The sequence below is a fragment of the Lipotes vexillifer genome, unplaced genomic scaffold, assembly GCF_000442215.2.
Source record: "Lipotes vexillifer unplaced genomic scaffold, Lipotes_vexillifer_v1.1 scaffold1129, whole genome shotgun sequence".
Classification (NCBI taxonomy): domain Eukaryota; kingdom Metazoa; phylum Chordata; class Mammalia; order Artiodactyla; family Lipotidae; genus Lipotes; species Lipotes vexillifer.
Genome location: NW_006789022.1, coordinates 3689042 through 3715177, shown reverse-complemented (window position 1 = coordinate 3715177; position 26136 = coordinate 3689042). Strand labels below are relative to the sequence as shown.

The 26136-nt window shown below is 55.0% G+C and overlaps 1 protein-coding gene across 1 annotated transcript; it reads left to right on the top strand.

The window, feature by feature from the left end:
• Nucleotides 1-23853, top strand: INCENP (inner centromere protein). The gene is made up of 20 exons (XM_007462212.1): nucleotides 1-140; nucleotides 518-631; nucleotides 1447-2240; nucleotides 6417-6468; nucleotides 7307-7364; nucleotides 7529-7646; nucleotides 8722-8773; nucleotides 9221-9338; nucleotides 9408-9542; nucleotides 10040-10051; nucleotides 16373-16482; nucleotides 16555-16675; nucleotides 17052-17174; nucleotides 18452-18582; nucleotides 18678-18807; nucleotides 19392-19449; nucleotides 20211-20308; nucleotides 20488-20595; nucleotides 21842-21992; nucleotides 23639-23853. The coding sequence occupies exons 1-20, from the start codon at nucleotides 1-3 to the stop codon at nucleotides 23851-23853; spliced, it is 2838 nt and encodes a 945-aa protein (XP_007462274.1).
• The last annotated feature ends 2283 nt before the right edge of the window (nucleotides 23854-26136 follow it).

The following is a 26136-nucleotide window of genomic DNA, read 5'->3' as shown; positions in this document are numbered from 1 at the left end:
ATGGGGACGACAGCCGCAGGGCCCATTCACCTGCTGGAGCTCTGTGACCAGAAGCTCATGGAGTTTGTCTGCAACGTGGACAATAAGGACATGGTGTGGCTGGAGGAGATTGAGGACGAGGCCGAGCGCATGTTCACCAGGTGCGGGAGGGACGCACCCGGGGCTGCCTGAGGCCCCAGCGGGGGCCACTTCCCCACCTGACAGGCAGGACAGACAGGCTGCCAGCGGTCCCTGCTGAGTGCGCAGGATGCTCAGGCCTAGGGTGATGGGAAGCCGGTGGGGGGGGAGAGGTGTGGGGCTGCCTGGCAACCTTGCTCCCCTGCCATGTCTCGGGGGTGGGGGGCGGAGCCCTGAGTGCCTGCGGTGACTCACTTGCAGCCTTAGAGAGCTCGCTTGGTGCTGGTCACCCCAGCTTGACCAGGCACTGCCAGGAAGGGGACAGGGGTCGGGCTGGGTGGGGAAGGGGGACCCATGGTTTCCAAGCAGCCTCGAACATCACCCTCTTTGTACCAAACAGAGAATTCAGCAAGGAGCCCGAGCTGATGCCCAAAACACCTTCTCAGAAGAACCGACGGAAAAAGAGACGGATTTCTTATGTTCAGGATGAAAACAGAGACCCCATCCGGAGAAGGTAGGAGGGGCCAGAGGCTTGGGGCCCACGTGGAGAGCTTGTTTCGCAGGTGTTAACTGACATGAGGAGCCGCCGAGGGGAAACGAAGCGTGACCTGAGGCCGTGGAGTCCAGAGCTTGTGTGTGTTGGAGGTGGGGATGGTGTTTGATCTGGGCCTCTCCTTCCAGAGGTAGGAGAAGCAAGAGAACCTGACCTTCTGCTTGTGGGAGAGTGACCAGAGGTGTAGACCGGGCGCTGTTCCTAACCCCCTGTCGCTGTGCTGGTTATAACTGCCCTGGTAACAACCATGGGCTGCAAAGTACCAGGGGAAAGAGGCTGGGTCTTGAGGGTCAGGTGGTCTTGGGTGTACACCCCAGCTCTGCCCCTTAGCAACTGTATGTCCTTGGGTTAATTTTCCACGTCTCTAAGCCTCAAGTTTCTGGAATCTAAAGTGAGGATAATGGTCCCTGCCTCTCAGGGCTGTCTGGTGGTTTAGGTGACAGCATGAGTAATGCCTCCAGCAGGGTGTTTGGCCCAGTGTGACCCCGGTCAGTGGGAGGTTTAGGGGAATTTAATCTTCCCAGTGGTTCTGAGAGGACAGGCATTATTCCAATTTACAAATAGGGAGACTGAGGCCCAGAGAGGGGCAGCCAGGGTGTCATGGCTGGAGGCAGCAGAGCCTGGACCAGAGCCCCAGTCTTCTGCCTCCTAGCCCTCCGCTTCAGACTCCACTCGGGCTGGCGGCTCCTGGGGAGGCCGGTGCCTGCAGCTGGAATTTTGGGGAGCCTCCCCGCCCTGCTGGGTCATCTCAGCTTCTGCTCCACCTCCTCCAGCAGGTTGTCCCGCAGAAAGACGCGGAGCAGCCATCAGAGCTCCCGGCACCTCCGCAGCAAGGACAAGGTGGAGAGGCTGGCCACAGTGGTGGGGGAGAACGGCTCCGTCCTGCGGCGGGTGACCCGTGCTGCGGCCGCAGCTGCAGCGACCTCCGCAGCGGCCACGCCTTCGCCCACCCCTGAGTCTCCCACGGTGCTGACCGAGAAGCCCAAGGAGAGCCTGGCCCAGTGCCAGCTGGTACCCATGGTGGAGATTGGCATCAGCGAGCGCCGGAGCGCTGAACAGCACCTCAGCCAGCTCCAGTCTGCCCAGGCTCCACCCCCCACCCTGGCTCCGGCCGCTGCTCTGGCCTCCCAGATCACCTTGACCTCGGAGGAGGACTCTACACCCCAGAAGCCAGAGGCCGGGAGACTGGAGTCTGTCACCGTGAGCTCCCTGATGACTACACCCCAGGACCCCAAGGGCCGAGGGGTTGGAGCAGGAAGGTCCGCCTCCAAGCTCAGAATTGCTGCGACCTCCCCAGGCCTGCAGGACTCGCCCAGCTCTCCGGCCTCCCCGTGGCGGGAGCGGGTGCTGGCTCCCATCCTGCCGGATAACTTCTCCACGCCCACGGGCTCCCGTGTGGACCGCAGGTCGGTGCGGCGCAGCCTGATCGCCCCGTCCTTCCCGGGTCCCCAGGTCTCGCTGGCCCAGAATTACTCCCTGGTTTCCAAAGAGGAGAGCACCGTCCGAAGATCAAGCAGAAGGATTGCCAGGAAGGCCACCAAAGAGCCGGCCGCCTCCGCCCGCATCATCTGTGAGTCTGGGGCTCAGCTCTGGGCAAGGCTGCGGAGGGTGGTCCTTCATGCCTGGCTCAGCCAAAGGGGCTCTGGGGACCATTTAGCAAGGAGCTGTCCACAGAACTTTCTGCAGTGGTGCAAGTGTTCCAGATCTGTGCCGTCCCATCCTGTAGCCACTAGCTAGCCACGAATGGCTGTTGAGCCTCAGAACGTGGCTCGTTTGACCGAGGAGCTGAATCTCTAGTTTTATTACATTTTACATAGTTCAGATTTAAGTTGCCACACGTACCCAGTGGCTACCACGTTGGACAGGGCAGATCTGGTCCAACGCTCTTGTTTTACAAATGAGGAAACTGAGGTCCGGGGCCGTTGGCCACAGTGTCCCTGTGGTTAATGCCATGCTGAGCTTGAACCTGGGCCTCTTCCCCAGGGCCCGCGTGTTCCCCTTCCTTCCTGCGGAGGCTCACTTAGATTCACCATGTTTGTGGGCCACCTCCTGTTAACGTAACTGTTTGGTCTGAGCCCAGCAGTACATTTAAACTGAGGCTTAAGGAGGCTACCAAGTCTGTAAATTGGGAAGAGCCCCACATGTTTCGTCCCTTCTGGGATGGTGGCCGCTTGCTGAGGAGGCCAGGTGGAAAGCCACAGGGTGGGCTTGTCAGGCAGGTGAGGGCACCTCCCTGGGCCCAGTTTCTTCCCTGCCTGGGGAAGGGTTTGCTCCAGGGCCTGGGGCTCAGGGACACACAATCGGGGGCCTGTGCAGACATGTGATCTGGCACACTGTCCATTTTTGGATTCTCAGAAGGGCCCAAGTGATTCTGACCTGCCTTGGAGATTTCTTCAGGTGTGAATCTGATCCTGGGCAGGGGCCCAAGGGGGCAGGCAAGCCTGGAACTCTAGAGGGAGGTTTGGGGAGAGACCCTAGAGGCCCTCCCCATGCTTCTGGATCAGACATCCAGAAGCTCTTAAGCCAGTCTGTTTGCTCGGCCCCCTGCCCTGCACATGGGTGGGCTTCTGATTTGATTTGCCTTTGACCCAGTCCTGTGGAAGGAAGACAGTCAAACACAGTGGTTAAGCCTTGGAGTCACACAGAGCCTGGGGGGCCTGGGGCACACCCTTCTCCGAACCTCAGTTTCCCCATGTAAGAACACCTGCCTTGAATGTGGGTAGAGGACCCATCTTAGTGCTTGGATATGGTACAGCTCAGTCCATCTAAATCAAAACAAAACTGGATGGTAAAACTGCAGACAGCCTGGGTCCCTGAAGCTCAGTGGAGGTGTGGCCTGGGTGACCCTCCGGGGCGCTCAAGGGTGTGGAGCAGGGAGGGGAGAGGGGGCTTCCTAGAGGCCTTCCTGATGCCCAGGCCCTGGGGCTTGGCTGGGCGGGCAACTCAGAGGTTGGATTTTAGTTTGGGTTACCCCAGAAGCAGCCCTTGCTATCAGGATTTGAATGTAACTTGTTACTGTGGGAGGGGAAGGACGCACCTGGAGCAGGGGAGCGGGGAGGCGAGCCGGGGAGAGAGGACCGCCAGTAACTCCCATAACAGGCCTGGGGCCTCGGGGGAGCCTCTGGAGCCAGCGTGGTGCCCCTCGACCCCCTTCCAGGCCTTCTCCCTGCCCCCAGACCTGTTCTGAAGCCTGAATGGCATGCAGGTGGCACTTAACATTCCAGAGCAGTCTTTGCGCTGGTGGAATAGTTGTGCGGTCACATGGGTGTCTTCTTACCCTTCTGCCCCCTCATCAGCGAGCCCTGAGCTGGGATGGGAGGCAGTGGATGTGAGCTGTCTCCTGGCCACAGACCCCTCAGGTGGGAGCTGGCCCTGTTCTGCTCCCTCCCACACCTCCAGGCCTACCTGCCTCACCCCAGGAAGGTCCCTGCTTCCGGCCTCGGCTCCCTCAGCCTTAACCTCTGGCCACGCACCTGTGGCCCAGATGCTCCAGCCAAGCCAGGCTTCTTCTGTGCCCAGCAAAGCCTGCTCTTTCCTGCCTCATGGCCTTTGCAGATGCTGTTCCATCTGCCTAGACTGGCACTGCTCAACTTTTGGCCTCAGCCTCTGCTTCCAGACTTCAAAATTATTGAGGACCCCAAAGAGCTTTTGATTATGAGGGTGCTATCTATTGACAGTTACTGTATTAGAAATTAACTTGAAGGATTAAAAAATTCTTAATATTCATTAATATTTTATTTTTTATATTAATATTACTTACTGTTTTGATATTAAAAGTATTTTATACTTTAATATAAAAGTAACAAGCCAATACCTGTTAAGGTTAGTTGGATTTATCTTTGTTTTTTTTTTTTAAGAAAAAATAACTGTTTTCCAAACAAAAATGTGATGAGGAGACTGGTGTTATTCTGCAGTTTGCATATCCCATTCATGTGTGGCTTAAAAGAAGACAGCTGGGTTCTGCATTTACTCTGTTGCATTGTGTTGTTTGGGTTCAGGTATATGAAGAAAATCTGGCCTTACACAGATACGTAGTTGGAAAAGGGAAGAGTACTTTAAAAGCCTTTTCAGATAATGGTGCATATTCTTTTTTTTTTTTCCAGATAATTTGTGCATACTCACAAATATGTGGCGTCATGTACATCATCCAGATGTCGACACACTTCATTATGTATTTTTTTAAAGGAGCACATTTGCTTTCTGGTCTCATCAGAAACATCTTTAGGTATTGGGAAGCTATGAAGTTCATGGTGGTGGATACAAGTTCCAAAATTCTATTTTTGGCTTTTTTGTGGGCTCAGTTTTGTATTCTTGGCAACAAATACTGTTCGTTTTATTTGAAGGGACAGACTCCCTTTGTTATTTTTTATTCTTATTTTTTTGTGGTACGCGGGCCTCTCACTGTTGTGGCCTCTCCCGTTGTGGAGCACAGGCTCCGGATGCTGCAGGCTCAGCGGCCATGGCTCATGGGCCCGGCCGCTCCTCAGCATGTGGGATCTTCCCGGACCGGGGCACGAACCCGTGTCCCCTGCATCGGCAGGCGGACTCTCAACCACTGCACCACCAGGGAAGCCCCCTTTGTTCATTTTTAAGAAAATGTTTCCCAAATACCCAAGCTTGATTAGCCGTAGTTTTTCAGTTGTTCTTTGACTTAAAAACAGCATTCCATTAAAAAAGGGGCCAGTTCAGCTAAGACCTCAGACCCCCGTGCTTTTCAGAGACTTGGCTATGCAGCCCAAGGGCGTTTTTGCATACTACCTTACTTTATCACATAGTGTATTAGAAAGATATGTACTTAAGTTTAGATTTAATAAAATTAATAGTTTTCATTCCTTCACCAAGGACATTCTTAAGTGAAACCAGACGTTTCCGTCCCGAGTGTGGGGTGCAGTTTGGTACCCAGGCTTCGTACTTTACCTCCATTGCTTTCACTCTCTCAGGGCAAATCTCAACACATGAAAAGGGAAGATAACATTTTGGTGTTATGGTGGAAATAGTTAGGACCTCGTGGGTCCCCCAAAAGGGTCCCCTTGGGCACTCGACTTCCAGAACCCCAGAGTACACTTTGAGAACCCGCTGTCCAGGACATCCTCCTCCCTCCCCTTCCTCCTTTGCGACCTTCTTACCTTCTTATCCTTTGCGTCCCAGCCTCCAGACCAGCTCGGCTTCCCATCATAGGCTTTTCAAGTCCTCTGCTCGTTTCTGTCACGGCACATGTCACATGTCGGTTACAGGATTATCTGATGATTATCTAGACCAGGTCGTGGCCCAGTCTGGTTTGCTCTCCATTGGGTGCCCAGGGCCTGTGCATGGTATAGACCCTCGACGTATGTCTGATGAATGAATCAGCTGCTTTGTGTTGGCCTGTGCCGGGAGTTCGGAGGCTCAGAGCTGGACATCGTCCCTCTTCCCGGGATACTCCCAACCCAGTGAAGGAGACAAGACGTGCCCTCAGATGGGCATGTTACCCTCTAGGGGGTAGCAGGAGACATCAAGCCAGCCGCTCTCTTGAGGGTGTTAGGAGTCGAGGGAGTGCTGACGGCAGGGATCTGCACCCAGGGAAGGGGGAGAGGTCTCCGGGGTCGGGAGGGTCTACGTCTAGTGAAAGGAGGGGTCTGCAGGTGGAGAGGGTCTGGCTGCAGATGAGAAGTGGTGGAGCCCCCATCAGAGCCTGGTTCCCTGGACCTCTTGGAGGGGCACCTGGCTGATTCTGAGGGCATCTCTTGTTCCTTTGTTTTCCTGTCAGGCCACAGTTACCTGGAGAGGCTCCTGAATGTCGAGGTGCCTCAGAAAGTGAGGTGAGTTCAGTTCCAGGGCTTGGGGACCTTCCCAGGGCTGGGCAGGGCACACGGGGGTGCCTTTCTAGGTGAGCCCCACAGGTGGAGGCGTTTCCTGTGCTCAAGCCTTCCCTCATCACAGGGACTGCCCCTGGGCTGCCCACCGCTGCCCCCTGCCCCTGCCCCAGTCTTACTAGGCAGTGCCACCCGGGTGTCAGGTCTTCCCGAATTGCTTGTCAACATCGCTTGTCAGTCCTGGCCTGGCCTTGACCCCTCCAAGCCTTACCCTGGGGCCTGGGCTCCATTGATTTGTCAAATCCAGAGGCCTGTGGATGAGCCAGTGCAGCCGTGAGGAGCCAGTTCAGACTGGGGTGGGTGGCATGGGGGTTGGTGGGGTGCTTCCTGCTCCAGGCTTACACCCCAGCACTGCTTTGAGCCAGCGCTCCTTTTCCTGGAGGCCATGTCCCGCCATCACTAAAACTATTCCACCACCACCACGACTCCCTGCTCTGGAGCAGAGGGGCAGCTCTTGGGACGGGGAGACCGGTGACTTTGCCGGCCCCACGGTGAATGGAGAACGGGCCTCAAAAGAGACGTGGATTCAGGCCAAAAGGGTCAAGACGGAGCTGGGAAAGGGCCGACCTCCCGAATCAAGGCCCTGATGGAATATAAGTGAAGCCAAATTCAGAAGCTGGCACCCCTTGTCTGCCCAGGCCGCAGACTTAAACCATGGAGCCACTGGCTCTGGCTGCCCATCCTCCCGTCCCTCCTAGGTCGCTACCCCAGGGCATAGGGGAGGGGCTCCTGCAGGGAGGCTTGGGCTGGGCGGGTCCCACAGTGCCCCCTGCTCTGCTTCCAGCCCCACGCCGGAGGAGCACAGCCAGGAAGCTGAGCCAGAGGAGGCAGCTGAGCCGGAGGTGAGACGGGCAGGCCAGGGAGGGGCAGGCCTGCAAGTCCCATGTGCAGACCCCTAAAGCCATGGCTCTTCCCTTAGGTCCCCAAGCTTTGCGCAGTGGCAATATCGTAGCCAATGAGGTTTATCCGAGGCGCGATTATTGCTAATTGAAAACTTTTCCCTTAGGTCCCCAAGAACAGTGGCAGCGCCTTGCGGCTCCGCAGTGCCACCAAGATCGCCATTAGCACGCCTGGCTCGCAGCCTGCAGCCAGTGGCCAGGCAACGCCCTCTGAAGGGCGGCCGGGTGAGTCTCCTGACCTACAGACCCTCAGGGCCATGCAGGCCGTGGTAGCCTCGGCCTGACTTTCTCTTGGAGGAGAGGCAAGCCCGGTTTTCTGGGCTGATAGGCCGAGGGAAAATGAGACCCAGGGTGCAGCGATCTGCTTCGAGTCTGCACGTTTCGTCTCCCACCTTTTGGCTGGAGCCGCTGCCGAGTGCCACTGGGTGGCCATGGCTGGTTGGTGCAGGAAGCTGGGGGTAGGACCTGAATTGGGGTGTTAACTGTGAACGTGCCAGGTCACGGCCTGGAGCCTCACTCCTGGGGGGGCAGGAGGAACTGTGTCCTGGGGTGTGAGCACCTTGCCTCGTGTTCTGTCTCTGTCGCTGGCTCACTTCTCTCCTCTGTGGGTCTCCTGGCTAAATGGCGTGAGAGCTGTGGGCTTTGGGGCCTGGCCTGCATCTCCCTGGTGGGAGGAGCACCGTAGTCGTGAGATCTTGAACACGGCTCCCCCAGCTGCTGGACGGGGTTAGGACAATGGCCATGCCAGCCCCATAGGCCCCAGGGGGCTGCCGGGACCCTTTGGAGTAAAGAGTGTCGAAGAGCCGGGGGAGAGATCGCGCTTCCTCCTGGCGGCGAAATGAAACGTACAGACCCGCACCCCACATGCTGGCCCTGCTCAGGAGGCCCCCGCCCCCGTGCCAGCCCCAGCTGAAAGGGCCGGGAGGAGTGGGATCTTGAAGCCACTCAAGGGGCCTGTTAGAGCTTGCAGCTTCCATAGGTTTCTGCCCCCGGCTCTCAGTGTTAGAGGTGGGTGGGATGTGGTTAGGGCCACCTCGATGGGACTGTCCTGCTGTTCTCGCCCCAGAGGCCAGGCCTGGGGGCGAGGGATCTGCGGGCTGCGGGCACCGTGCCAGCTCTACGCGTCCGTCCACAGAGGGGTCATGGCCGGGCGGTGCTCAGCCTGATGCTTCTGCTCCTGGCTACCCTGGGGTCTGCCGGGAAGAGAGCCTCACCCCTGCCACGGCTGCTGCCGGTGGGCGCATTCCCCTGACCCCTCCGTGCTCTCCCGATCGCCCCCCTAAAACCGCTCTCTCCATAGAGGCCAAGACTGACCAAGCAGATGGCCCCAAGGAGCCGCCTCCGAGTGTCAGGTTTGCATGCGGGAAGGCATGTGCAGGCGACCATTTTGAGGGGCCCAGAGGGGCATGAACCTTGAGTCCTCCCTTGGGAAGGGTGGGCGTGTGGTCAGGGGCCTCCGTGTCTTCTCAGCAGGGGTGGGGACTGGTGCTCTCACTTAATAACAGAGGTGGCTTCAGGCTGTGGGAGGAGCCTGACCTGGGGGCGGGCCACGGGATCCCAGACCCCCATCCTCCTGTGTCCTCCTGGCCGTGTGACCTTGGACTGGTCACTCCCCTTCCTCTGACTGGGCGGCAGAGGGTCGGTCAGGGAGACCCCACCTCTGCAGTGCCTTTCAGTCTGGAGTCCCGGGGGCTGGGCCCAGTTCCATTCGCAAGGGGGACCTTTTCTGGGGTGTGGCGGGGCACGCTGGGGGGGATGCGAGGGCGGGCCGTGACGCTGCTGCGCCCGCACGCCGGCAGGAGGAAGCGCAGCTACAAGCAGGCCGTGAGTGAGCTGGATGAAGAGCAGCAGCTGGAGGATGAAGAGCTGCAGCCCCCCAGGAGCAAGACCCCTTCCCCGCCCTGTCCTGCCAGCAAGGTGAGTGTGCGTCTGCCCTCCCTCCGCCCCCTGCCCCGCCCACGGGCTCTGAACCTGGTCCCTCTGCAGGTGGTGCGGCCCCTCCGGACCTTCCTGCACACTGTGCAGAGGAACCAGACGCTCATGACCCCGACCTCGACCCCTCACAGCAGCAGCGTGAAATCCTTCATGAAGCGCAACACTCCCCTGCGCGTGGACCCCAAGGTGAGGACGGCCTGGCTGAAGGCTGCAGCGTGTCCCCAGGCTGCTGGGAGCAGTGGGGGCCTGGGCCAAGGCGGGTGTGACCTGGCACTGGTCAAGGACCAGCTTGAGCCTCTGCGGCCCTGGGCTGCCTCGACATCTGGGGACTGTCCTGATTCCTTGGGCTCTGCACTGCAGCCTAGAGGCCGGCTCAGGGTGACCTCCCGGGTCTGGGATCCGGGGCTGGGAAGTGGCAGAATTGGCCTGGCTGGCCATCGCCGTGGCCATCCATCCCCAGGCACCGCCCCCGTTCCCTCCAGGCGGCCTGAGTAGTTAAGGTGAGGGACTCACGTGGACGCTGACTAGGGGATGAGGGCTGGGTGACGTGAGAGGAGGTGGTGGCGCTGGCAAAGGGCGCAGGCCCCAAGCAGACTCACTGGCGTCTTCAGGAGGGCGGCTTGCTTTCCAGGATGCCCTCCACCTGGCATTAACTCTTGGCTTTTTCCTTGTCTCCTCCACAGTGCAGCTTTGTTGTAAGTAAAGCCTTTCCCTGTCCTGTAACCTAGCTCCACCCAGCACTTACCCGCCGTAGCCCTGTCCCTGCAAAACTGACACTTGTAGAGGCACTAACATCATCGATGGGAGCGCTAAGGGGGCCGGGAGGTGGGAGGTGAGCTGGAGTTGCTGGCTGGCTGGCCCGCCGGCCCTGCAGTTCTGGAGCCGATGTCCTCCCTCTGCAGAGCCTGCCCAGGAGGATGAGAGGGGGTGTGGTCCCCAGGCAGGAGGAAGCAGAGGGCGTGTGACCTGCGATGGGTCACCAGGGCCACGTCTTGCAGTGTTCCCCCCCAGCCACGTCCCTCCCACCTCCCCGGTGCCAGGCTTGCCCTCAGGGTCTGGGGCTGCAAAGAGAATAGACAAGGCATCTCTGATCCCAGGCCACCGACATTTACAGGATCGCAGACCTAAGCTGCTGCCTTGAGGGGTGGGGCAGTGGGGAAAGGAGATCTGGGTCTGCTGGGTAACGGTGGAACTGTCAGTGCCATCCTCCAGAAAGAAGGCCACAGAAGCTGTTCTCTTCTCAGCTACCCCAGAGCTGAGCTGGACCACCGGCTGCGTGCAAGGAGCAACGGGGGCCTGGGACCTGCTCAGCCCACAGTCCCAGCTCCCAGGGTCTCCCGAGCAGCTGCAAGGTTGCATCCCTCTGAGTCCTTTAGTGTCCACTGGCGCTTTGAAGGGCCACCTACCTGGAGGGCTTCTGCCTCCAGCCAGGGGTCTTAGGGCCTCAGCAGCACTGCCGTGGAGCTTGGCAAATCAAGAGGCTGCCCAGCAGCTGGACAGGCAGGTCCTGAACTGGCCTCTCCTGCAAGAAGGCTGGTCCCATCTGGGTGGACAGGGTCATGGCGTGTCATCCAACATGCCAGCAAGCAGGCTGTGTGGTCCTTATGTACCTGTCTTTGTGCCAGGGCCTACTAGGCACCTGGGCCCACAGCAGTGAACCAGCCTTGGACTTTTTCCTCCTACGAGGAACTACCTGTGCCCCACCCAGACTGATCGGGGCCTTGCAGGAATGACCAAGAGGTTCAGGAAGCTGCCCTTTCCTGCTTTGGGGAGCCCAGGTCCCTGCATGCGACATCTGCGTGGGTGGGACAGTCCTCAGGAGGCCAGGGGACCTACCTAGGTAGGTCGCTGTGGCATTGGACTGGTTTCCTAACCTTTGGGCCTAAATTTCCTTGGCTAGTGTGGAGACAGAGGTTCATTCAGGGAGATAGGATGAACCAGGGAGTAGTAGCGAGTAGTAGCTATCCACCCAGCAGGTGGATTGTCATGAAGTGGTTGTTTGATGGATGGCAGAGAGGCTGCTCATTTGAGACCCCTGGAGGCAGAAGGGGCTGCACAAGCTTTTGGATCCCTCCCACCCTCTGCTTTGGGCTTGATGGTTGTCCCTGGGGAGCAGCCCACCTTCCAAGGTTGGGGCAGAGAGGAAGCACGGATTCTACGACCTAAGAAACTCTTGTTTTCTATAAAATTCGCAGTGCAACAGGATAAATTCTCTGACCTGGGCTGGGAAATCCTAATAGTCAAGCTTCAGGACTAAAGCCTGTTTCGCTGAGCCCTGCTGAGAGCAGGAGTCTGGGGGCAGGAAGAGAGGGTGGTGAGCGCTCTGGGTGCCACGTGGCCTTTGTTTCCCAGGTGCTTTCCTCATAGGCCAGCAGGCGGTGTGGCCTCTTGCTGGGTTTCCCTGGGTCCGTGTGGTTGGAGAGCACAAGGCCACCTGCTCCCTCCCTGAGGGGTCCTCCCAAAGGCCAGCATCCTCCTCCAGCCTGGCTTCCTACCCAACTCATGATCATCTCTCTTTCCATTTCTCTTTCCATCTTTAAAAAAAGAATTTTTATATTAAAAAATATTTTACAGTAAAATTTATGTTAAAAATTATCATATGGTGAAATCTATACTTTGTGAAAGCATAGGTTTATGTAACCACTACCACAGTTGGGGTGCAGAGCGGCCCCATCACCCCACAAGACTCCCTCCCCCACCCCTCCTGCGTGTTCTTCATCACTATAGTTTTGTCTTTTTGAGAATGTCACATGAGTGTAATCATACAACAGGTGACCTCTTGAGATTGGCTTCTGTCACTCAGCGTAATGCTTCTGAACTCAGTCATTACATTTGAAGTCAGTTTCTTGTAGACAGCATATAGTTGAGTCAGGGTGGTTGTTTTGTTTCTTGTTAAAATCTAACAGTGTCTTATGTGATATATTTAGTGGTATGTTTCAATTTATGTCTACTGTTTTATTATTGTTGGCTGTTACCTTTGTTTTTTTCTTCTGTTTCCCCTTTCTTGCCTTTTTTGGGGTCCCTTGACGTTTTTTAGTATTCCATTTTAATTTGTCTCTTGCGATTTGGACTATATCATTTTGAGGGCTTTTAATGGTTGTTCTGAGGCATTACATACTTAACTTTCACAATCACTTTAGCATCAGTATCTTTTTTTTTTTTTTGCGGGACGCGGGCCTCTCACTGGTGTGGACTCTCCCGTTGCGGAGCACAGGCTCCAGACGCGCAGGCTCAGCGGCCATGGCTCACGGGCCTAGCCGCTCTGCGGCATGTGGGATCTTCCCGGACCGGGGCACAACCCTGTGTCCCCTGCATCGGCAGGCGGACTCTCAACCACTGCGCCACCAGGGAAGCCCAAGCATCAGTATCTTATCAGTTGAATTGGAATGTAGAAACCTTACCACCTATAGATGCTTTGACTTCCCACTGTGTGTGATCCTTGTCTTACATATTCCATCTCCATACATCGATGACTCCAGCAGAATAATTTTTGCTTTCAACTGTCAAACATTTTAAAGAAAATCAAGAGGAAAAGAAACCTTGATATTTACCCAGATATTTGTCATTTCTGTTCTTCATTCTTGATGCTTCACCTTTCCTTCTGGTATTATTTTTCTTCTGTCTGGAAAACTTCCTTTAGCAATTCTTTGAGAAGAAGTCTACTGGCAACAAATTCTTTAGTTTTCCTTTATTTGAGAAAGTTTATTTCCCTTCATTTCTGAAGGATATTTTCACTGAATATAGGTAGAGTTCTGGATTAACAATTCTTTCCTTTTAGCAATCTTAAAATGTGCTCCTTCCGTCTGGCCTCCAAACTTTCTGATGAGAAATCCCCAGTCATTCAGATCATTGCTCCCTGATAGTTAATGTGTCTTTTTTCTTCTGGTGCCTGTTTTTTAGAAATTTTTTCCTTTGTTTTAATACTAAGTTCTTAGCAGTTTGATTCTTTTGTGGCTGGACATGGGTTTCCTTGGGTTTATCCTGTTTGGGTTTTGATGACCTTCTTGAATCTGTAGATTTATATCTTTCAGCAAATCTGGACATCTTCAGCCATTATTTCTTCAAGGTTTTGGGGGGTTTTTTTTCAGTATTTCATAGACTTTTTTTTTTTTTTTTTTTTTTTGCCACACCGCACAGCTTGTGGGATCTTCCCCAACCAGGGATTAAACCCAGGCCACCGCAGTGAAAGCCCAGAATGCTAACCACTAGGCCACCAGCGAAGTCCTCATAGAACCTTTGTTGTCATCTCACAGTTCCCTCGGGCTCTGTTAATTTTTCTTCTGTATATTTTCTCTCTGTGTTTAGATTGGATAAATTTTATTGATTTATCTTCATGTTTTCTCCATTCTGCTCTTGGATCTGTCCACTGAATTTTTTTTTTCAGTTATTGTATTTTTAGTTCCAAAATCGCCATTTGCTTCTTCTTTAGATCTTCTAGTTGCTGAGATTTTCTGTTTTTCCAGTTGTCTTGAGAGTGCTGTGATTATTTGTTGGGGCATTTTTGTCAGAGAATTCCAACCGGACATCTTGGCATTGGTGTCTGTTGATTGCCTTTTCCCGTGGGAGGTGAGATTTTCCTGGTCCTTGTATGCTTAGTAATTCCGGATTGCAGCCTGCACATTTTGAATATGATGTTAGGAGACTCTGGGTCTTGTTTAAATCTTATGGAGACTGTTGATAGTTTGCTTTAGCAGTAACCCATTGCTTCTGGCTGTGGTTCCAACCTGCTTTCTGTGGCCTGTGGTTCCAATGTCCGTTCAGATTTCAAAGCCTTTACAGTGCTCTTTGGATCTGTCGTGGGTGTGCCAGTCAGCAGTCTGTCTGGGATCTGGCAGGTGGCCTGTGAGTTTAGTTCTCAAAGTTTCAGGTGTGATAGTTCGGGTCAAATCCAAACACCTCCAGTTTGGTGCTGCGCCCGGGAGTTCATAAAAACCTTATGGTATTACTTTCTCAATCTATTCAGTACTTTCCTCTTCTCTGGGGCTCCCCCTTTCTGCCCTCCAGCCAGGAAGCTGGGGCTTTAGTTACTCTGCTCTGCTGTGTGCTCCCCTAACCACATGGAGGGCCTCCGCTGGGAGACAGAAAGAAAGGCAACAGTGTTTCCCAGTGTTTTGGGATCACAGCTCCATAGTGTGGCATGGAAGGTTCTCGTCCTTGAGTTTTGACTCTGCAGGTTCCAGTAACTGCTGCTGTCCCTGTTGCCACAGGATTGCTTGTGGGCCAGACCATGAGAGAAGGGAGAAAAGAGGAAAAAAACCACAGTGTTTTTGAGTCAAAACCAGAGGGTTCTTCCCGGAGTTCTGTCAGCACCTCGGTGATCTCTTGGGGGTCTCAGGCTTCACTGAGTTAGTGCTGGAGGGAAAAAAAAACATTCAGCTCATTGCTGGTTTGGTGATGCTTCAAAGTTTGGTCTCCTTCCCCAGTCTGCCTGTGGCTATTTACCTTGCAGAGGCCTCAAATAACTGCTCCGTACATTCTGTTAGGTTATACAGCCACATGTAGTGGGAGAGACAGATGGGAGTGTCTACTCCATCTCACCCATAACCGGAGCCCTTCTCTCCATCTTTAGGATGGTATTACCTTGGGGCCAGATTTCTAGGTGGGAAATCTGCAGTCAAGGTCAGTGGCCAAGGAGAAATGGACAGTAAGGCCGATGGGTGGCTTAGCCCAGAGGTGGTGTCTAACGGGAGCCAGGTTGGGGTGAGGGGTGGGCCTCTAGTCCAGGTCCCAGCCTCTACCCTTATCCCCTGACCGTTACTGGTAAAGCACCAGTCTCATCCTTGGCCAGGGAGGGCTTGGAGGCCCCGCCTATCCTGCTGGTTGCCTACTGCTATGGCCATGCCCCTGGGGCTTTCTGGGCCTCTAGAGGAGGAAGGTACCAGCATCCATCTGCTGAAGCAACTATAGGACTTTTAAAAAGTTGTTTTTGAAATTGGTATGTAGCCGTATCACAAGAAGTTTGGAAAATGAAGGGGCAAAAATGCCATCCCTAATCAATGTCACCAGCCTATATAGTAACCTCTGTTAGCATTTGACAGTGTTTTCTTTTTTTTTCAACTGTTAGGAAAGAGTCGATACACTGTGTGTGTGTGTGTGTGTGTATACACTCATAAAAGTTATAAAGCATAATAATAAAAAATTAACACATGTGTACCCATCCACCCCCTTAAATAGAACATTAACCATAACTTTCAAAGATGCCTTTCTGTCCCTTCCCAATCTGGTTCTTTTTTTATTATTATTACGACTTTTGGCTGCATTGGGTCTTTGTTGTTGCACGCGGGCTTTTTCTAGTTGTGGCGAGCGGGGGCTACCCTTCCTTGCAGTGCATGGGCTTCTCATTGTGATGGCTCCTCTTGTTGCAGAGCACAGGCTTTAGGCACACGGGGTCAGTAGTTGTGGCGAGCGGGCTCTAGAGCGCAGGCTCGGTAGTTGTGGCGAGCGGGCCCAGCCGCTCCGCGGCGTGTGGGATCTTCCCGGACCGGGGCTTGAACCCGTGTCCCCTGCATTGGCAGGCGGATTCTCAGCCACTACACCACCAGGGAACTCTTTTTTCAAATATAACTTTTTATATAGTTATAACCTCTGCTAACAGAGGTTACTATAGGCTGGTGAGGTAGATTAGGGATGGCATTTTTTTCCTTTATTTTCCAAACTTCTTGTGATGTGGCTACATAATAATTTCAAAAACAACTTTTTAAAAGTACTCGTTGGGTCAGCAGATCAATCTGAATCATCCAGTCTTGAGCCTGACTTTTGTGTCGCCCACACCTTGGCAGGGCTCAGGTGAGGGCACCCATGACTCAGGCCCTAGGGAGGCCTTTGGGGTCGTCCTGGCCCAGTGGTTGGTTCAGCAGATCAATCTGAATCATCCAGTCTTGAGCCTGACTTTTGTGTCGCCCACACCTTGGCAGGGCTCAGGTGAGGGCACCCATGACTCAGGCCCTAGGGAGGCCTTTGGGGTCGTCCTGGCCCAGCGCGGGGCTGCCCTCACTCCCCCACCGCCACCCCCCCAGGAGAAGGAGCGGCAGCGCCTGGAGAACCTGCGGCGGAAGGAGGAGGCCGAGCTGCTCCGCAGGCAGAAGGTGGAGGAGGACAAGCGGCGCCGGCTGGAGGAAGTGAAGCTGTAAGCGCCCGCCCCCGACCCCTCCGGCTCCCCCGGCCTGGCTGGGCCCCCGTGACCACCCTGTGCCCGCAGGAAGCGTGAGGAGCGCCTCCGCAAGGTGCTGCAGGCCCGGGAGCGGGTGGAGCAGATGAAGGAGGAGAAAAAGAAGCAGATGGAGCAGAAGTTTGCTCAGATCGACGAGAAGGCGGAGAAGGTGCGGCGGGCTTCGGGCTGTGCGCAGCGGCTTCCACGGGCTGTGCCCTGGCGGGGCCCGGGCCCGGCACACGGGGTGGCCCGAGGGCTAGGGCTGGACCCGTCGGGAAGTTATGGGTTTAACGCCCTGTATCCCTCTCCTGGCCGTCTGTGGGGCCTGTGCTGAGCCACGTGGAGGGTGGAAGGTCTGCCCGGGACCGAGCACAGCCCTGCGCTCCTGGCAGGACTGGCGCCCGGGTGCCCCCTCCCCAGGGCTGTGGGGAGCCAGCCGGGGCCCCAGGGACCTGGAGTATCTGCCCTGCCGCGTGCTGGACCCCACCCTGTACGGCTGAGCGGCGGGGGCTGCTCCATTGGGCGTCTGTGGGTGGGCTCCGCAGGCCAAGGAGGAGCGGCTGGCCGAGGAGAAGGCCAAGAAGAAGGCGGCGGCCAAGAAGATGGAGGAGGTGGAGGCGCGCAGGAGGCAGGAGGACGAGGCGCGGAGGCTCAGGTGGCTGCAACAGGTTCGTGCGCCGGGCTCGCGCGGCAGGAGGACGGCACTGCCTCCGTGCCCCTGGACCGCTGGGCACACCCCTCTCTGTCGGGTTGATCTTGGTGGGTCTTGCTGCCTTGAGCTCACAAGGAGGTTGAACAAAGGCCATGGAGGTGGGGACGGGGACGGTGACCCGCCTTGTGTTTTCTGTAGAGGCAGCAGTTTGAGGGTTAAGTGCGTGGACTCTGGAGCCAGACTTCCAGTCTCAGTTCTGCCATCTATTAGCTGTGTGACCTGGGTGGGTTATTTGACCTCGCTGTGCTTTGGTTCCTTCAGGTAGCATTGATATCTACTCGATGGGGTTGTGGCAGGGATTAAACGTTCTGCCTCTAAGATTACGGGCCCACCTCTTCCTGGGAACTGTCGGTCTCATGACTCTAGGGAACACAAATCTGGCATTAGGGGGTTATAAGACTAATGGCTAAATTTTATGGAGTATTTACATTGTGCCAGGCACTGTTCTAAGTGTGTCATGTGTATAAACTCAGCAGTCGTAGGAGGCATGGGCGTGACTGTTGTCCCCATTTTATCAATGAGGGTAAAACCGAGGCCAGAAGGCTTCTGTGACTCGTCTCGTGTCACCCAGCTCATGAGTTTGGCTCCGTCTAGTCTGTACCCTTAACTACTAAATCTGCTGCTTCAGCAAAAGAAGTTGTCGCAAGACGCTCCTCAAGCCGGTTGCAGTGGTCCTTGTGGATGGAGCCTCGTACGGGGTGTCCCTGGGCTCAGCCCCTGCTGTTCCTTTTTTAAATTTATTTATTTCTTTAAATTTTTGGCTGCATTGGGTCTTCTTGCTGTGCGGGCTTTCTCTAGTTGCAGCGAGCGGGGGCTACTCTTTGTTGTGGTGCACGGGCTTCTCATTGCGGTGGCTTCTCTTGTTGCAGAGCACGGGGTCTAGGTGCACGGGCTTCAGTAGTTGTGGCACACGGGCTCAGTAGTTGTGGCTCGCGGGCTCTAGAGCGCAGGCTCAGTAGTTGTGGCGCACGGGCTTAGTTGCTCCGCGGCATGTGGGATCTTCCCGGACCAGGGCTCGAACCTGTGTCCCCTGCATTGGCAGACGGATTCTCAACCACTGTGCCACCAGGGAAGTCGGCCCCCGCTGTTCTTGACGCGAGAGGAGCTGCTGGGAAGAACAGGCCCTCCGGCCAGCCGCTCCTCCCCCCACCCCCCATTCCTCCCTCCCAGACCCGCTCTTGCCTCTCCAGCCCGGGCTGGCCTGCGGACCCTGACCTTGCTCTCTGGTCACAGGAGGAGGAGGAGAGGCGCCACCAGGAGCTGCTGCAGAGGAGGAGGGAGGAAGAGCAGGAGCGGCTGCGGAAGGCGGCCGAGGCCAAGAGGCTGGCGGAGCAGCGCGAGCTGGAGCGGCTCCAGGCCGAGAGGTGAGGCGTCGCGGAGGCGCGGCGCCCAGGTGACTTTGTGGCGCCTCGCCGTCACATCAGCCGTCCTCCTGTGCACGTGTGTGGCTGACACACAGATGTAGCCGTCACCCAGAGGCAGCTCCCGCCTTCACTCGGGAGTTTGGAAATGAAGGACAGGCTTTCTTCCTGGCTCCAGACAAGGCGAACCCCCCAGATGTGGTGTGTTGGCTGCTGGAGATTCAAGGAGTAACGGGCAGGGTCACTCGGGATTGTGTCTCTGTTCTGCTTCCAACCGGATGAGCTGAGTCCTTTGGTTCGTTCTTTTCTCAGCTGACATAAGGGGGTGGGTGGGCCGCAGGACGAGCCAGCATTTCTCAGCAGCCACTAAGGGCCTTTGGGTGGCAGAGTCAGGCCACCACGTGCTGTGATTCATTGCAGGGCCTTCGGCATCCCTGGCTCGTGCCCACCGCGTGTGCTCCTCTGGGGCTGGTGATGACTCAGGCTACCCCCCACCAACATTTCCCGACTGTCCCGCCTCCCCCCGACTGGGGACCATGGCAGATGAGCCCTCGCAGAGGCAGTGGTCTCTGCGATAGGCAAGAATTCCACGTTTAGTTCCACAAGCGTTTATCCAAGGCCAGTCCCTGTGCCGGGTTGTGCTGGGTCCTGGGGATGCCGAGTAGGATAAGCCTCCGTCACCACTGGCCAGGAGATATGTGGGATCCTATGCCTGGGTGCAGACGCAGACTGCCCGTGTGTGTGTAGACTCTCGGGAGGGCCCAGGCCCAGGCCTGGCCTCTCTCCTGCTTCCACCCTGCTTCCACCCCCAGGCAGCACTTTTTTCCGTGTCCGTCTTTGTGGGTGGCTACAGGCCCAGTGGAGAAGGAGGTGGGTCACAACCAGAGGGCTGACTGCGTCAGGGCCATCGTGTTGTTTGGCACAAAGGGGTCCCTGGTCCTGTGGGCAGGATCAGAGACAGGAGTCTGGGAGGGGGACAGAGGGCGGCAGCTGATGTGGCTTTAGAATTGGATGTGTGTCGGGCAGCGCCAGGGGCTTCAGGGGGTGGCGACGGTCATAACGTTTGGCAGCTTGGGCGGGTACCAAGCCACACGCTTTCCACACATTTCCTTGTTTAATCCTCACCTGAAGACACCTGCAGCGTGGGTACCAGCTGCTCCACTTCCCGGAGGGGGACACAGGTCCAGAGAGGTTCCATGACTTGTTCAGTGTCATGAGAGAGTAAGTGCAGGTGGCTCTGAGCCCATGAACGGCCCCTCCCTGCTTCGTGTCAGGCCTGGGGCCGGGTGTTGGCCTGTGGGTCAGGACGAGTGGCCGTAGCTCAGATGACCTCATTTTGTTCTCGTGGTAGCTCTGGAGGAAAGGTGTTATGCTCCCCATTGTACAGCAGACAAGACTGAGGCACGGAGGTCTAAATGGTGTGGAGGCGCGGGGCCCAGTTTGGTGGGCCTCGGGGCTGAGTGCTCCCGGACCCTCGGCTGAGCGCTCCTAGCCCCTTGGGCGCGAGCACAGCTGCTGGCTCTTAGCTGGCGTGCCCGTCCTGCCATTCCCTCTTCTGCGGCATGTGCCAGGGCCCTGGCTTCCCTGGCAAGGGTGGAACGGGGCCGGGCCTCAGCTTCCTACCCTGACAGGCTCTTGCTCGGTCCTCAGGGAGCAGCAGGAGAGGGAGAAGGCCCTGCGGCTCCAGAAGGAGCGGCTGCAGAGGGAGCTGGAGGAGACGAAGAAAAAGGTAAAGGGGAGCCAGGCCTGTGGCTCCCACGGGGTCTGCCCTGAGCTTCGGGCTGGGAGGCCTGGTCCAGGGGCCCTGGTGCAGGAGCCGCCCTGCCTGCCTCGCTGCGCGGCGTTGGTGGGGGGGGAGGGGAGAACGCACACGTGGTCTGTGACATCCCGCCGTCCGCCGGGTCCCAGGAAGAACAGCAGCGCCTGGCTGAGCAGCGGCTGCAGGAGGAGCAGGAGAAGAAAGCCAGGGAGGCCGCAGCGGCCAGCAAAAGCCTGAACGTGACCGTGGACGTGCAGGTGAGGCCCGGGCATCAAGGTGGAGAGAGCCCCCTCGCTCTCATTATTCTCTTCCCGGTAGCCGGAGGCACAGGCTGTATGTATTAGGACCATAAGAAAGTGGAAGGATACAGTTCGCCCAGTTGTTTTTTTACTACTTTTGAAATATATCTTCTTCCTTATTCTGAAAGTAGAATTTGTTGTAAAAAAAAAAAAAAGAAGAAAAGAAAAGAAACTAAACTTTATAAAAGAATATAAAGAAAAGGAAAGGTACCCCCAGAGGGAAAGTCTAAGTCTGCTGTATATCTTTCTATATTTTACGTATAAATACATTTTATACACACACTTTCTCTCACACACACATATACATAGTTTTAAATGGGCACAGACTATCCATACTGTCTTAGTCTGTTCGTGCTGCTACAACAAATTACCCTAGACTGGGTGGCTTAAACGACAGACATGCTGGGAAGTCCAGGGTCAAGGCGCTGGCAGATCCAGTGTCTGATGAGAGCCCTCCTCTGGTTCACAGACGGCCGTCTTCTCGCTGTGTCCTCACATGGCCAAAGGGGAGAGGGAGCTCTCTTTCCTAAGGGAACTAATCCCATTTTTGAGGGCTCTACCCTCATGACCTGAGTGCCTCCCGAAGGCCCCACCTCCAAATACCATCACATCGTGGGTTAGGATTTAACATGGGAATTTGGGGGGGAATACAGACGTTTAGTCCACAGCACATACCATTTGGCAGTTTGATTTTTTTCTCCTTTTTTTCCTTTCATTTAATGTATCCTAGACATCTGTCTGTTTCACCGCTTGTAAATCTCTTACTTTTGACCGCTGTGTTCCAGTTAGTGGTACCAGAAGGTCTTTAACCAGTCCCTAATGATTAGGCTATTAATGCTGTTACAAACAAAATGTAATATAAGGTTTTCATTGCAACACCGTTTAAGATGTTGAAAACTTGGAAGTTAGCTGAACCAAATCGTGGGGTTCCCAGTGAAGTGCCCTGCTGCGGGTCACAGGACACACACTGACACACTAACCTAGAAGGATGTTTACAACATACTTTCACATGAAAAAGGAAAACATGGAGTCATGTATACGGTGTGATTTTTTTTTTTTTTTTTTTTTAAATTAAAAAGCGACCCCTGAGCCTTTTTCTTTTTTCCCGTGAAATGAGGGGAGGTGGCCAGAGCCCCACGCTCCTCAGCGGCGGGAGGTGCCGGCCCACAGGGCAGGCAGCTGAAGCCCTTGTTCATTTTTCCAGTCTCCAGCTTGTACCTCGTATCAAATGACTCCACAGGGACACAGGGCGCCCCCCAAGATCAACCCGGATAACTACGGGATGGATCTGAACAGCGACGACTCCACCGATGACGAGGCCCATCCCCGGAAACCCATCCCCAACTGGGCCAGAGGTGAGCAGGGCCCGGAGCTCCCGAGGAGAGCCGGGTCCCCACTTGTGACTTCGAGCCCTGGAGGGTGTGGCTCAGCGGCTGTGGGGGTCAGGAGCCCATTTGTACCCATGGGCTGGCAGCTTGAGTCGTTGGCCGACAAGTCTGCATTGGGCCTCGGGATGCGGCTGGGGAAGGGTTGGTGCCCTGTGGCCAGCGGACTCATCTGAGGACCAGACCTGCAACGTTGGGCGCATCCATTCTCAACAGAGACATTAGATTTCAGCTGGCTGCTGGCAGGCGTGGTGCTGGGTGTTCCACCTCAGACTCTATCTGGCTGCCCCTTTGGAGTCCCACCCAGCAGGCCACAGGGACCCAAATATGCTGCCTGGGGGTGGGAATAGAGCTAAGAGTAGCGGGGTTTCAGCAGCGCACAGAGCTGGAGCAAGGGGTTCCAGCCAGCTAGGGGAGGAGTTGGAGATGGGGCTGGAGGTACTTGAGGCTCAGCAGGATGGGACACTGAGTTTACAGGCCTCTAAACAGGAGTGTGGGTAAGTGTGAAGGTGCCACCTCAGGCCTGGGTGCAAGGCCTGCGGGGAGTGAGCAGGGCCAGTGCATGCAGCAGCTGCCTTACAGAGTTGGCCGAGCTGGGGTCGGGGCGGGCTGCAGTCTCACTCCCCGGAGGAAGGGCCAGAACCCTGGAGGGGATCAGTGCTGTACAGAAGAGAGCTTGCTTTGTGAGTTTCACCTCATCTGAACCCCACAGTGACTGGAATCTGACTTCGTCTCCTTAACATCCAGTCATTCCGGAGGTGGCAGCGGTCAGGGGTCAGCGTGGCCAGGGAGCCCTTGACCTTTACCAGCCTACTTAAACTCTCACTCAAGTTTTCCCATCTGTGGAATGGGGGTGCTTAGAGCACCCAGCTGAGAAGGGCTATCGAGGATGAAGTGAGTTAGCATAGGAAGGCCTGGTGCAGGGCAAGTACCGGGCACACGTTCTGCTTCCCGACCCCCAGGGGTCCTCCTCAGCCTCGCTGGCCGGGCTCTGAGCCACCGGCAGTGTCAGCCTACACCAGGCATCGTGGGGCTGTGGTGCTGATGAGATGAGTAGCCAACCAAGGCAGTCAAGGATGGCATCAGATGCTTTGGTTCTGGAGCTGGACTTGTCTTCAAATCCCGGCTCTGCCAGTCTCTAGCTGTGTGCCTCTGGGCAGATCTCACCCTTGTAAACCGGGGTGGGTAGAGGGCCTGCCTCTGAGGTGGCTGTGGGGATGAGGGGGTCATGCAGTGACCTCAGCCGAGCATCTGGCTCACGAGAGTCGCTGGAGAGCAGCGCGCAGTGAGAGGTTATCAGTGTTTGGTGGCGGGGGGGGGGGGGGGGGCGATAAATATCTGAGGCATTTAAGATTGGCTCCCTGAAGCAATGTGTGGCCTGTGTGGAGGCTGGGGGTGGCGGTGTGGGAGGGCGCTGCAGGTGTTAGGGTGGGTGAGAGGGGATGGGGGCTGGCCTGGTTTGGGGGGGGGGGGGGGGGCGGCTGGAGGAGGGCCCTGAGAGGAGCTGATTTGACAGGAGGTGAAGGAATGCTGAGGTGGAGAGGGCGCCGAGGGCTCTTTGTGGGGGGCAGGGGGAGCCCCAGGGCAGTGACCTAGCCCTTGGTGTCCTCCTGCAGGCACCCAGCTTAGCCAGGCCATCATCCACCAGTACTACCACCCCCCGAACCTTCTGGAGCTCTTCGGAACCATTCTGCCACTGGACTTGGAGGACATCTTCAAGAAGAGCAAGCCCCGCTACCATAAGCGCACCAGCTCCGCCGTGTGGAACTCGCCGCCCCTGCAGGGCACCAGGGTCCCTGGCAGCCTGGCCTACAGCCTGAACAAGCACTGAGCCAGGCCCTCGGGCCTGCTCGGCGGTCTCAGCCTTCGTCTGTGTCTATATGTCTGTATCTCTGTTGGTCTGGTGCCATCCTGCCTGGTGTCCTGTCGCTGAGGGTTCAGTCAAGTGTATATAAACGTCCTCTGTGGGCTACAGGGGGAAAGCGGCTCGGGCCTGTTGGGAGGCTGAGCTTGATGGGTGTTCGGGGAAGACCCAGGGCCAGCCTTGCCTGGTCTGCTGACAGCACTCTGTAAATAGATTGTTAGAGTTCAACTGAATTTTAGCCTCTAGTGTTTGAGAGCTAGATTAATAAAGTCTGTTCCTTCATGCCTGCTGTGAGTATCATGAAGACTGCGCTTCTCTGCAGAAAGCCCCAGACCCTGGCCCTGTCTCGGGCTGCTGGATGGGCTGGAGGAATAGGACCTGCTTCTTCTCCTGGGATGTGCGTCAAGGCCACCTGGGTCCCACCCCCAGAGATGCCGATGGAGTGTGTGATTCTGATGCCACCCTGGACAGCCCTGAGAAACACTCAGTTACTTTCATGTTGGGGCAGGTGACGGTACTTCCTGTTTTTCTGGGGAGCGCCCTGCCTGTAGAGGGGGGCTCATTCAGTGGGTAAGACCTGGAGTTGAGCTCAGGGGAACTGGGCTCTTGACACAGCTCTGCCGCTTAAGAGAGGCCCTCAGCCCCTCCACGCCTCAGGCTCCACCCACCCTTGCTGCACGGATGGTGAAAGGACTTGAGAACGTGGACGTGCTGCTGAAGCAGGAGATCTGGGTTAGGAAGGGGCCGTCTCTTGAAACTACCTCGGGACCAGTAGGTGCAAGTAATTGAGATGTTTCTCCAACAAATCCAGGCAGCTGCTAATTAAATGCTTAGTGTCCTTGGAAGCTGGCCCTGCCCCGTCGCTACCAACCATGTTCTAAATATGCCACAGCTTCATCATCTCCTACTCCAGCCCCTGGAATGGGGGTTGGTGAATTTGGGCCTATGGGCCAAATCACGTTGCAGTCCATTTTTGTAACGTTTCATTGGAACCCGCCCAGTAGAAATGAATGCCTGTTGTCTCCGGCTACTCTGCTGTGGACAAAGTTAAGCAGTTACAACAGAGGACTTATGGTTCGCAAAGCTGAGAATATTTACTGTGAACCTTTACAGAAGATGTTTGCTGACGCTGCCTTAGGACAAAATCAAGGCTGAATATAAGAGAGCTTTTTAAAATGAGTAAAGAGTGAATGCACACAACAGAATGAAATCTAGAAGATTCCACCACGCAAAGAAAAACATGTTACAGTTCATTCAAATACGGTGTGAATTTAAATTTGTTCCATATGGTCTCTGATGAGAAACTGTTGTGTTGAGTCAACTGGTGAGTGTGTCTTTGCCTGAAACCACAATGTCAAAATATTACCTCTTATAAAAGCATATTTACGTAGTGTGTTTGAGAAAAAAATTTGTTATTCAGCAAAAAGGTAGTTACAGGTTGCACTGCATCTTCACTAGTACTTGATATTGTCAGTGCTTCTTAATTTAGCCATTCTAATAGACGCGTAGTGAATTCTCATCGTGGTTTTAATTTGCATTTCCGTAATAGCTGGTGATGGTGAATATCTGCTCACGTGCTTACTTGCCATCTGTGTATCTTCTTTGGCAAAGTGTTTGTTCAACTCATTTGTTCTTTTTTTTTTTTTTTTTTGGTTCCTTTTTTATTGGGCCACGATTTCTTTCTTCATGTGCCTTGTGGGTTTTGTTTTGTTTTGTTTTTTGCCATGCCACATGGCATGTGAGATTTTAGTTCCCCAACCAGGGGACCAGGTTTCAAACCCATGTCCCGCTGCAGTGGAAGCATGGAGTCTTAACCACTGGGTCACCAGGGAAGTCCCTCATTTGTTCATTTTTAAATTGAGTTGTTAGTTTTCTTACTGTTGTGTTTAGAATCTCTACGTATTATGGGTACAAATCTGATGTCAGATACATGCTTTGCAGTATTTCCTCCTAGTCTGCAACTTGTCTTTTCATTCACTTAACAGTATTTTTCATAGAGCAAAAATTTTAATTTTGATGAAATCCAATTTATCAACTTTTTTTCCTTTTTATGGATTGTGCTTTTTTGGCTTTATGTCTAAGAAATCTTTGTCTAGTCCCAGTTCTCAAAGATTTTCTCCTATATTTTCTTCTAAATAGTTTATAGATTTATATATTACATTTAGGCTTATGATCTGTTTTGAGTTAATTTTTTTTTAATGTGAGGTTTATGTTTTTTGTTTTGGGGAGCATATAGATGGATGTCCAGTT